Source organism: Tinamus guttatus, unplaced genomic scaffold, assembly GCF_059628265.1.
Source record: "Tinamus guttatus ecotype Peru unplaced genomic scaffold, ASM5962826v1 Tinamus_guttatus_pri_ptg000098l, whole genome shotgun sequence".
Lineage (NCBI taxonomy): Eukaryota > Metazoa > Chordata > Aves > Tinamiformes > Tinamidae > Tinamus > Tinamus guttatus.
In genome coordinates this window covers 935,001-946,263 of record NW_028288632.1, presented here as the reverse complement: position 1 = coordinate 946,263, position 11,263 = coordinate 935,001, and the positions used below count along the sequence as shown (strand labels likewise).

The 11,263-nt window shown below is 49.6% G+C and overlaps 2 protein-coding genes across 4 annotated transcripts in view; one reads left to right on the top strand and one right to left on the bottom strand.

The window, feature by feature from the left end:
* The first annotated feature begins 116 nt into the window (after nucleotides 1-116).
* CDCA3 (cell division cycle associated 3) lies at nucleotides 117-2,025 on the top strand. 3 transcript variants are annotated; one of them, XM_088520738.1, is made up of 5 exons: nucleotides 117-236; nucleotides 320-440; nucleotides 514-735; nucleotides 1,392-1,513; nucleotides 1,794-2,025. In XM_088520738.1, exons 1-5 carry the CDS (start codon nucleotides 117-119, stop codon nucleotides 1,932-1,934), a joined length of 726 nt encoding a protein of 241 aa, XP_088376864.1. In that variant the 3' UTR covers nucleotides 1,935-2,025. The 3 variants fall into 3 exon arrangements, with proteins under 3 accessions (XP_088376864.1, XP_088376863.1, XP_088376865.1); XM_088520737.1 differs by having other exon boundaries at nucleotides 117-268; nucleotides 346-440; XM_088520739.1 differs by lacking the exon at nucleotides 514-735 and having other exon boundaries at nucleotides 117-272; nucleotides 356-440.
* A 1,632-nt stretch (nucleotides 2,026-3,657) lies between these two features.
* GNB3 (G protein subunit beta 3) overlaps nucleotides 3,658-11,263 on the bottom strand; it is a 10,371-nt gene continuing 2,765 nt past the window's right edge. The window contains exons 2-10 of the mRNA XM_088520736.1: nucleotides 8,362-8,462; nucleotides 7,806-7,844; nucleotides 7,527-7,633; nucleotides 7,328-7,391; nucleotides 7,044-7,206; nucleotides 6,880-6,946; nucleotides 5,642-5,843; nucleotides 4,676-4,892; nucleotides 3,658-3,784 (exon numbers count right to left, since the gene is read on the bottom strand). Of these exons, the coding sequence (XP_088376862.1) occupies nucleotides 3,678-3,784; nucleotides 4,676-4,892; nucleotides 5,642-5,843; nucleotides 6,880-6,946; nucleotides 7,044-7,206; nucleotides 7,328-7,391; nucleotides 7,527-7,633; nucleotides 7,806-7,844; nucleotides 8,362-8,418 (1,023 nt within the window). The 5' untranslated portion in view covers nucleotides 8,419-8,462 and the 3' untranslated portion in view covers nucleotides 3,658-3,677. The remainder of the gene's footprint in view (nucleotides 3,785-4,675; nucleotides 4,893-5,641; nucleotides 5,844-6,879; nucleotides 6,947-7,043; nucleotides 7,207-7,327; nucleotides 7,392-7,526; nucleotides 7,634-7,805; nucleotides 7,845-8,361; nucleotides 8,463-11,263) is intronic.

The following is an 11,263-nucleotide window of genomic DNA, read 5'->3' as shown; positions in this document are numbered from 1 at the left end:
CCGGGGCGGAGGCCAATGGGGCGGCGGCCGGACGCCGCGCGGGAGATTTGAATCGCGGCCCTGCGTAGCGGCTGCCTTGTTGCTGTGCCGGGTGTGCGGGCTCGCAGTGCGCGGCCATGGGCGCCTCTGGGAGCCTCCCGGGCACGCCCGCCCCGCGGCCCCCCGTCAGCTGGGACCTGGCGCGCGTCAGCGACCCGCGTTCGCCCAGCGCCGGCATCCTGCGCACCCCCATCGAGGTAGCGGCGCCGCCCTCGCCCGGGCCCGTCCCGCCCGCGGGCCTCGACGCCGCCGCCGCTCGCTCAGCCTGCCGTTCCCGCAGGTGGTGAGCTGCCCCGTGGCGCCCAGGCCCGCCGAGCCCGCAGCGGGCGCCGGCCAGGAGCGGGACCCTCGCTCGCCGACGCCGGGCATCTCCCGCACGCCCCTAAAGGTGGCGCTCAACGGTGAGTGGGGAGCGGCGGCGCGGGGGCGCTGCGGGCCCGGGGCTCACCCCGGGCTCCCTCTCCTCCGGCGCAGACAGCGTGGAGAGCCTCGTGCGGCAGCTCGGCGAGGCCTTCGGCGTCGAGGCGCCCCCGGCAGCGCCCGCGGAGGAGCCGACGCCGCAGAGCCCCCCGGCCGGGCCAGGCCCCGAGGCGGCTGCGGCGCTCGGGACTGAGCGAGAGCGACCGTCTGGCCCCAGCGGCGGCCGCGAGGCGCCCGTGCGGCCTCCGCGCCTCACCGGGACCCCCTTCTCGGCGGGTAAGTGCGACGCCCGCGGGGGCCCCCGCGGGGCGGCCCGGGGCAGGGACCCCCGCGGACGGCGCGGGGCGGGTGAAGCTGCGGAGAAGCCTTTGGCAGGAGCTGCTCGCGGCTCCCGTTGCGTGCGGATAAGTGAGCGCTGTGGCTGGTGGTGCGTCCGCTGTGCCGGGCAGGCTTGTAAAGTCGGGGGTGTCCGAGCCTTAGCTTGGAGGATTGGTCTCCTCGTTCCTGGTGGGGGATGCAGGGCACTTAAGACTTGGGCCTGGAGAACTGCTGAGTCCTAGTGATGGCATTCAGAGTCCTGACAGGTCCCATGTCCTGCATGTGCCTTCTGCAGATCCTCCTGGCTTGCTTTCTCATGGAAGCTTTAACCCTTCCCTCCAGTTCCTTATGGCATCAGGCAGCCTTTCCTTGAGGGGCTGTAACTTGAGGACTGGAGGCCCCTTTGGAGAATACGAGGTACATATAGGTGTTAAGTGAATGAGTGGTGTGAGTCCTTGATATAGATCATGCTGCAGAAAACTCTCCTAGCTGTTTGCCTGGAGTCCTTGGGTATTGCTCTTCTGTGCAGGCAGGTAGACTAGATCATGAAGTCAGGAAAAACTTCATGTCCTCTAGGCTTGCGGTGACTTACTGACTTGTTCTTCACTCACTAGGAAGCAAACCAATAAGGCGCAAGACCAGCAGCAAAATCATGGTAACATCTGGTGGAACTGGACGCTCGCCCCTCAGCATCCTGCAGGACGATAATTCCCCCAGTGCTCTTGCACCTCGCCAGGTAAAGCTTAACAAGATGCACTGTGAGGGGAGAATGAGTAGAAATCAAGAATACTCCAAATATGAACTGGACCCATGCAAAATGTGGAAGTGGGGATCTCGTGGGCCTGGTAACCTGGTAGCTTTCTGACTGCTATTTCTTTAGGTCAGTCCTATATTTGTCCCTAGAGTCCTCAGTCTAGTTTGGTGCTGCTACTGCTTGAGTTTTCAACTTGTGGTGTGTGTGTTGGATTTTTTTTGTTTGTTTGTTTTTTTGTTGTTTTTTTTTTTTTTTCCTCTAGGGTAAGAGGCATGCACTGGGGGAGAACCTTGGGGACAGGAAGGAAGTGACAATGGATCTTAGCAGGAGCCTTAAATCTGCGAGCTGTACCTGGAGTGACTTGAACAAAGAGAATCAGCAGTGTCCTTTTGTGGAGAATTAGATCTTCTTTCCCTGGAAATTACTATGATTCTCCTCTACACTTTGGACCTTCTAGGTGTGAGAAGGCCTGCAACAGACTGAAGCTTCAGACTTACGGTCACTTTTCTCATTTCTCCCTGTTAGGGAGATATGTTTTCCTAACATTGTGGGTCTTGTCCACAGTGCTTGCTTTGACTCTTCTACTAAAGTCAACTATGCTAACTCATATGTTGCTCTTATCATTTTTTTTTTTTTTAAAAAAAAGGAAAAAAAGAAAGAAAAACTATTGTCCTGAGAGGACAGCAGCAGTACACTCCTCCTGTGCACTGTTTTCTTTGAAGACAAAGCTTCAGAACAAATAACTAAATTTTGCATTAGCTCTCGCACTTAGCCCTGTCCCCAGCCTCTAACTCTGCACGCCAGAGCTGAAAGGGCTCTCAATCCATGTGCTGCAGAATGGCCTGGGGTCTCCCAAAGTTCTGCTGTACCTACCATGACCTTGAATCTAATGTACACAGGGGGCACTGTAATGGCTGCAGAGATCTGGCATGAGGGCAAAATTCAAAATAGGGGGAGGCAATATTGTGTTGAAAGTCAACAAAATATAGTGGCTTGTCAAGTCAGTAGTAAAGCCTTGAGATCTCAGGATATGGCTAGAAGCCAACTGTTGGAGTAATGCCTGCAGCTAAGCTCAAAGGATGCAGAGTTGGCTCAAGGATATAAACTTGGCTTTCTGCCCAAACTCTTGGGATGCTAGTCTTAGTGTCTTGTTGTGACAAGAAGCAGTGAGATGTTTTCATCCAAAACATAGGTGAGAGAGACCCTTTCCTGTGGACTTGGAAGCAGAGCAAGGTTTGTGGTTGCCCTTCCCAGGGTGAGTTCTCTGAGCAGTGGGTAAGTGTGCAGTCCTCGCAGGAGGAGAGTTGTCGGCAGCACTATTACAACACAGAAGAGATCACAGCCTGCAGTACTTCTGTGAGCTTTCTTTATTTACTTGGACTATGAAGTGCTATAGCAGAGTAGAAAGCAGAGTAGAAAGCAGTGGCTGAGAGTTACTGGTTTGATGGGGTTACCACACAACACGGGGTGAGATGAAAAGAGAAGGAACAGCATGAAGTGAACAGCAAATAAGAATGAAGAATGTTCCCTGTTATTTCTGGGGGATCTGGATCTTCCCCCCATCTGTGCATAGATAAAACTTGAGCTAAATCTTTCCCTGTGGAAAATGAGCCCAATTTGCCCTACCTTTTTTGGTAGAAGTTGCATGATTAAAATATCAAACCCAGTGCCTCCCTGGAGATGTCTGCAGGTACATATAAGAACTTCATGGAAGAGCCATACATAGCTAAATCAAGGATAGGACTTAGTCTGGAGCAAAGGGGTTGAGAAGGAGCCCTCAGAGGGTTGTGTGTTAAATTTGTGGAGGTGTCTGAAGGAAGATGCAGGGTGTCTGAACCATCCTACAAAGGCCTGAGACATGCCAAACAGCTGTGCTTGCCTGAGGCCCTGAAGCCTGCATGAGGCCAGGAACTGCTGGGTCTGTTCAAGGGTGGTGAGAGCTGCCACTGTGTGCTCCTGCTTCTTAGGCCTATCCCAACCCCCAGGCTTCTCCCTTTCATGCTAGCAGACCCCTATAAGTAACCTGTGTATAGAAAAAAAGTGGGAATGATAAACAGAAGTTTCTGTGTTCGGCTGATGGTGCTGTTTGCATGGGCTTGGGCCTTGGGCCATGTTTCTGCTGCTCTTTCCCTCTCTGCTGTTATCTTCAGTTCCAGATCTTGAGGAAGCTGTCCCAGGAGCCCGTGGCAACAGCCATGCCATCTGCTGTCACTCCCAGGCAGCTCACTCTGTTGTCATGGCCGGAGAGGATCCCTGATGGGAGGGAAAGAGGAAAGGTCAGTAAAAGAGATGAGGCCTGGGAGAGGCAAAGGGGTTGGTTGATCAAACAGTACATTCTTCATAGGCTTGAGGCCTGCGTACACATCCCCCTGCACTAGAATCACTATGGGGTTAATAAGGACAAACACACGGAAGAATATTTGTCTTGCATACAGCTACCATGCATGGGTTGTGTCCAAGAAACAATGGCCTTAGGAAGGTTTAGCTGCTTGAATTCTTGATGCAGGAGAAATTGCGGCAACATTCAACTGATTTTATTCTGGAGCAATGTCATTGACAGGACAAAGAAAGGAGAGCATGCTGACTGAGAAATGGCAATGCTGTTGGAGGGCAATAAGCAGGCAATGGTAGAAATTTTCAGAGACTAGGTGATGTATCTGATCTGAAAGAAGTACAGTACAAGTACTGTATTCCTTGTGTATTCCCTGTATGAGCAATACTGAGCATCTGAAGAGGTTGAATAGGGCCCATCTTCAGACTCAGCTCTGTCCCTGGCCACCAAGTGGCGCGGTGAGCAACTGAAACAAGTGAACTGCAGAGACTAAGTATCAATATGAGACTATTTATGCTTGTGAGTAGTTTTAGTTGAGGAACATTGATGCTCTTTCCCCCTCCCTAGCCCTCCTTGAAACAGTCTTGCTTAACGACTTCCCCTGCTTAACATGGATGACTGAAGCCAATAGTTCTTCTGTTTAAAAAGTAGTTGTGCAACTTGTGATGTGCTCCTTAAATGTGAGGAGGCATTGGTGTCCTTCAGTCAGCATAGCAGGCATCCATTTGAGAAAAATAAGGGCTTCTCTATTGCCTTGGTTGGGATAGAAGGTCCTGCAGGCAATAAGAGGGGGACCTCCAGGAGCCACTCACCCACACGCTCTGCTTTCAGGGAGTCCCAGATGTTGCAGTTGAAGTCATCATATCCAGCAAACACAAGGCGCCCGCTGCGGGAGAAGGCGACTGATGTGATTCCACAGATGATGCTTTCATGAGAGTACACTATCAGCTCCTGGTCTGCCCGGAGATCAAAGAGACGGCAGGTGGCATCATCTGAGCCAGTGCAAATGGCTTCACCGTTAGGAAAGAACTGAGGAGGAAGCATACCATGCTTTAACCGGACCGCCTTACATGTTTTCTTGATGTCTTCCTCTCCCTGTTAATCACCAGAAAGCCAGTAGGCTAGGAAAACGCAGTGGTACAAGGCACCTGATGTTAAAAATTGAATCTACTAGAGAGGGAGACTCATACTCCTCCTAAGACCAGGTTAACTTTGTCAGTCTGGATTTTTGTAAGATGTCCTAATGCTTGGGGAAGGATTGTAGTGTCTTTATATCAGCTGTTGTTTTGAGGCTTGCTGTGCACTAGTTACTTCAAGGTGATGTCTAGCAAGTTTCAGGGCTATGAGAGGCATTCCTGCTGCCTTGCTTGTCTTGCTTCAGGGTTCCTGCAGCATGTTGGAATTGTGGTTCCCAACAGCAGCTAAGAGTATGGCTGCAGCAGAACTTAGGTTGAACTCCACAGACTGCAATGTGCAGGCTAATTTCAAGCAGTGTTTTGAGAATGGGAGTCAGGCCCAGACACTTTGGTGCCTCAGTGCCTTAGAAGAGCCAGCCTCAGAATTTCAGTGATTGTCTCAGACTTGCAGATATGTGTGAACTAAACTCAGATCTTCCCTACTTCAGGCTGGATCATGGAGCCAGGGTTTCCTGAGACATTGGTTCCCCACATATAACACTGACAGCATCTTTCAGCTTGCATCCTAAGGCCTTCTCCCTATTTCAGTGCTGGCTACCTCCCTTTCCTTTCTCATCACAACCATGCAGACAGCATACGTACACAGATGGCGTTGATATCCGACTCATGCCCTGAGAAGGTCTGACGGCAGGTGCCCTCCCGCACGTCCCACAGTTTGGCAGTAGCATCGCAGGCTCCAGAGATGAACAATTTGAAGTCCGGGGAGACAGCCAAACTCATACAATCTCCGGTGTGACCCAGGAACACTGTCTTCTGCTGCCCTGTCTCAATGTCCCAGAGTGCACTGTGGGAAGGGACAGAAGTTTTCAGAGCCAGTCAAGGCAACCAGCTTTATGGCTGGGTTAAGAGGTGTCTCACTCATAAATTAAAAACAGAGGAAATCATGGACATGGCTATAAAACAGGAAAACAGATGAGAGTATCACTGTAGTTAGCTATGCACAACTGGAAATATCTTCAGAGCTGTTGCTATTCCTAACTTTACTGAAACAGAGACTATGGCTGGGTTGGGGCGGTTGTGATTTGACCGTGTTCATGGTGAACAGTAGAAGGAAATAGTGGGAGGATGTAAGAGGGATCCACAAGTGAGGTGGGGGGCGGGGGGAAAGGACTGTTGTACCCATGCTGTTGGATGCATGGCCTGGCAAATAAGCCCCATGTAGCCTTGATCTCTGATGGGAAGCCACATTCTGGCTTTTGCTGGTTAATAGTTTCTGCTAAGGTAGACGTTAGGGGGGAAAGGGCAGATAAAGACTCAGATTTGCTCAGAGCTCTAGTGCAGGGTTACTGGAGAGCCAGGAACCTAGGATTCATGCACAGCCTTTATCTTTATAGATGACCTTTGCGTAGTGGGTCATATTTGAGAAATGAAGGTTGTATATAGACTCTGCATAACTTTATGATATTTTCTGTGGCAGAATAAATGATACAGTATTTTATGAGAGTTGGCTAAATTGTCCATGCTGCTTCACTGGTAGGCCTGCATCTCGACTTGTCCTCAACAGGGAAAAGAAGCATCTGTTATGCCAAGGAAGGAATTAGGAATTTGGCTTCCTAAGATACTTAAGTACCTAAAGTACTCTGTGTAGCCTTCCTACATAGAAGCAATTTATCATTAAATTGTGGAAAGGTGAGTAACTGCAAAGCAAAAGAACTCCACTAGTTGGCCCTAAACTATGCCCCTAAGAGCCAGAGAGGTTGCACTGTGTCTGCTTCTGTGCTGACATAACTCCTAGAGAAGGGGTTTTTCACAGGAGGCCTGTGTGAGTTTCCAGTGCCCATGACTGCTTGTATTGTGAGGATATAGAAGATGACACTCACCATGTGGTGTCTCCAGAGCTAGTCACGATACTGTTATCATCCAGAAATCGGCAGCAGGAGAGATAACCTAGGGAGTGCGGGCAAGTCAGTATGAGAAACAGGACAGGGCAAGAAAAGGGAGAGAAACAGAGAGCACCTAGGTTGTAGGTAGGCAGCACACACACCTGTATGGGCTGAGAGCTCCCTGCTTACTTTGACATTGCCTTCACGGGTCTTGAGGTTGTAGATGGAACACATGTTGTCAAGGCCCCCACAGGCCACAAAATTGCCTGAGGGGGCATAGGCACAGGTCATGACCCAGGAAGAACGCAAAGGGATGGCATGAACCTGGGAGGACAAGAAACTAGGTCTGCACTCTGGAAGTAGAGGAGATGGGAGAGAACAAGGGCACTAGCTCTGAGGGCATTCAGTCCAACATCCACTTCTGCTGCATCCATCTGACTCTTACCTTGTTGGTAGTATATGTGTCCCATACAATCAGTTTCCCATCTTGTGAGGCACTCACCAGGAGTCTGTGAGAAAGGCACAAGATTATGTTAGCAGCTCTCTTCCCATCAGAGACTTCCCATCTTACCCTTCAGGGTGTGTGCTGCCTTGCACCCCTCCCTGCTCCCGCAAGTAACCAGCAGATCAGCAGCCTCTCTCACTTGGAGTCTGTGGACCAGTGCATGGCGTAGATCTTGGCCAGGTGCCCACGCAGGGTCCTTCGGGTCCGCATCTGAATGCGGCCAACCACTTCTACTCCAGACACAATCTAGGGACAGAGTGGAAAGAGAGAAAGAATTAAGCCTGCCCTTGACAGGAACTTTTCTCTTCCCCTTGGTTGTGCTCCCTAACTCCTTCCCTGGGCATGGCAGAGAGTCCACTTTGCAGTAGTATGATCTGACTCCAAAATACTCACCTGGCCAGGCAGTTCTGTCCCTTACCTGAGCCAGTGTTGTGTCTGCACAGGCTTTCCGTGCCTCCTGGAAAAGAGAGGAGACAACAATGAAATTCAGGAGCATAACTGAGGGGCTGATTTAAAGTAGGACCTGTCAGATGTAGGGACTGTGGCTTTGCTGTGTTTAGATTTGCCCAGCCCAGCAGGATTCTGGTCTGTGACTGAGAGTCCTCAACACCTGTCAGACAAATAATAGGAGGGTGAGCCAAATGGTGATCTGTGTCCAGTTCCCCATGCTACGTGGATCCTCTGGCCCAGCAAAACACCATCTAACTCCCAGGCAGAGGACAGCCAATGTTCTGTGGTCCCCCCACAGACATGATGCCTGTGGCCACTTGCTTCTCTCCCATTTAGTGTTTCCCCTTTCTCTCTTCACTCCCCCTCTTTTTGCACCCCACCATGCTCAGAGGATGCCCATTAGCAGAACTGCAGGCGGCTCCAAGGATATATTTGGAGAAAGCCCAGCTCCAGGTTGAGGCCCAGTAAGGGATGGGGATGTGACCACAGGGGACAGGTGCTATATTGGCAGTTCACAGCATTACCGCAATCTGCTTCTTCAGCTGCTCAGCCTCCTGTTTCATCTGTTCCATTTCTCCCATCTTTCAGATTCAGGTATGGCTCCTCCACGCGCAGAGCCTTGGTTCTGGGAAGACAAATCAAAGGAGACAGGAGTTAAGTAAAAAGCGAGCTAATATGAGTTTGCTCAGATATGAAAACATAGGTGTCTCTGATAAGGGCCTGGCTGACATTAATTGCCTGCATGATTGGAAATGTCATGCTGGTCAAAGCCTTTAGCATTTGGGAAGGCCATACTGGACCTGATCAAAAGTCCGTTTGGTTCTCTGTCCTACTCACATGTATATGTACACAGGAGCTGAAGATCTCCAGAACCTTTTATGGAGACTCTGCCCTTCTCCCCTTTATCTGTACCTTCCCTACTGCAGACCCTACAAGGTCCCGGATTCTCTGTGCTCAGACCGTTCACCATCAGCTCCAGGAGAATGAAGCTTGATGTAGATGGCCCAGTGTCTGTGGGGCCTATTTTCTATCTTTTGTTTGAAACAAAGCATCACTGCTTTGGCCCTCAGGATAATCTGTGGGTTGCTGAGCTGCTCTTTCACATTTCTCTTCTGATTTCTCATCCTAAAAGAAAAAAAAGAAAAAAAAAAAACTAGGGAAGAATCTAAAAATAAAATGGATAAACATATAATGGTATTTCTCCTGCTTTGCTAGTCCAGCTTTTTACTGACTTCCCAAGCTTGAGGCAGTAGCACAGTATGCTGAAGTCCATTTTCAAGTCACTTTTTGATCTTGTCTCAAATTTTAGATTCCTCCGTGCCCTATGGTGAGAAGTTCCACAGCTTGGTGGCATGCTCTGTGAAGAAATGCCTACTTCTATTACTTCTGAACTTGCTTGGCGCTAGCTTGAGTTGATGACCCCTTGTTCTTGAATTGGAATAGCTGGCAAGTAATTGGTCTCTCTTCAGGTCAGTATCACTTAGGATTTTGTAGACAATTGGTCTTCACCACATTCTTCCTCATTTACCTCTTTTCCAGACAGCTTAGTCATTCCTCATATGTAAACCGTTACATCTAATCACATTTGTTGCTCTTTGAGCCTTTTTCAGTAGCTGTTATATTGTTTTGCAGAGAAGGCAATGAACCAGAACTGCAAGGTACAGTTGAGCCATATGATTATACAACATCTCTGTTTTGCTCTCTCTTTGCTATTAGGCATACTTAAAACTTCACCAGGGATTCTATCATGTCCCACTCACAAAGACAAATACAGTATTTGTTGCCTTAATCCTTCTCTTGGGTAAGTATGAGTGTCCAGAGGTGCTCCAGGTTTGTCCATCAGCCCAATGGCACCACCATCAAAAGCAGTGCTTTTTCTGCAGTCGCAGAAATGCTCCAGCAGCATCTGTAAAATTTCTCCTTCTGGTGCCTGTGGATCATATAAGCTCTATCCTTCTCTGGCCTGTTGTCTGAAGGCATTTCTTCCAGCTAACAAGGCTTTGGGTCTTTCAAGGTCAAGTTACTCTTCTCTCACTAGGCACTCTGCAGGCACATGCAGATGGGTTCCCTGTGTCCCACCTTTGGCCACTGTTTTGTCCCAGATAAAGGCCTGACTTGTGCTGTCCGAGTTTCTCTCCAGAATCCTTCCCCCACTAAATGCTTCTGTGATTCCCCTTTGATCCTCTAGGCAGGATTAATTCTGCTTGATCAATGACTCTTGAGAAACAGTTTGAGTGCAGGAAAGCCAAGGAGATACAGCTCGCTGTAGGAGGACCCGTGCTTATGATTCAGAGAGGTTATGTCAGATTATGGCCCACAGAAAAAATGCTTGTAGGATTATTGCTGCTGCCTGCAAGGCTGGGCAGAGCCACATATTGCTGTGTCTCTTTTGCTCCCTGTTCAGGCACTAGATGTGGCCATTTGGCCTGGTCTTCTTGCTCTAGCACATGGGTGAGAGAGCAGGAGGTCACCCAGGGCTATGCTGACAGAGTCTGGAGGCATGATGAGTGGTGTTTCTCCCAGCAAGGATTCATAATTGAACCTGGCTGAATGAAGCTGAGCAGGAAAATCCAGCTGAATGAACTTCTCCTTTGGGAAGGGGTTTGGCACCCCAGTCCCAGTCCTGCTGTGGGGGGAAGGGGAGTGCTGTCATGGCCTTGCAGCTTTTGGTGGGAGGTTGCACATCTACCTCATCTTTATTGCGTTTGCCCCTCAGCTTTGGTGTACAGCCAAGATCTGTCCGGCTCTGTTCATTGCTTCCCAGCACAGCAAGTGGCAAACATTTGCTTTCAGTCATTCTCTGGAGACCCATCTCTACCATTCTGGTCAAAGTCTTCCCCTTTTTAAATTTTCTCCATAGCTGGTCCTGCCTCCCCACCATGACATCTCCACACCCCTCCGCATTGGATGTGTTTTCTTCCTGGGTCATGTCTTCTGGTTTACACTTTCCTTCCAGCCTCTTCTGCTTGGTTTCCAAGCCTCAAAAGCCTGGCCTCCTCATTACAATCCTTTTCTAAAACTTCTTCCAGTTGAAAGCACAGTGGCTCTTGCCTTTCCAGGACAATGATGATTGAGATCATCATCTACTCATCTGCCCTAAATTGACTTCATGGACTTCTGTTTCTGTCCACCTAGCCCTACATAGGGTTGGAAGCCATATTCTTCCTTCTTTCTGTTCTGCGATTTCTGCCCCATTTGAAGCAGGCCATATCACAGCCCCCCATTTCCTGTCACGTCCCTATTCTCCCCTGCATCTTTTCTGTCTTTTTTATTATTATTATTTTTCCTCACCACTCTCTCTCTTTCACTGGCTATTTCTTTTTCCAGTCTATCATTATCATGGGAGTTGTGTTCATAGGCACCTGTTCCTTGAAGTTGCACAAGTAGAGAAGGGACTTTGAGAGCCAGTAGGAATTTCAAAGGGCA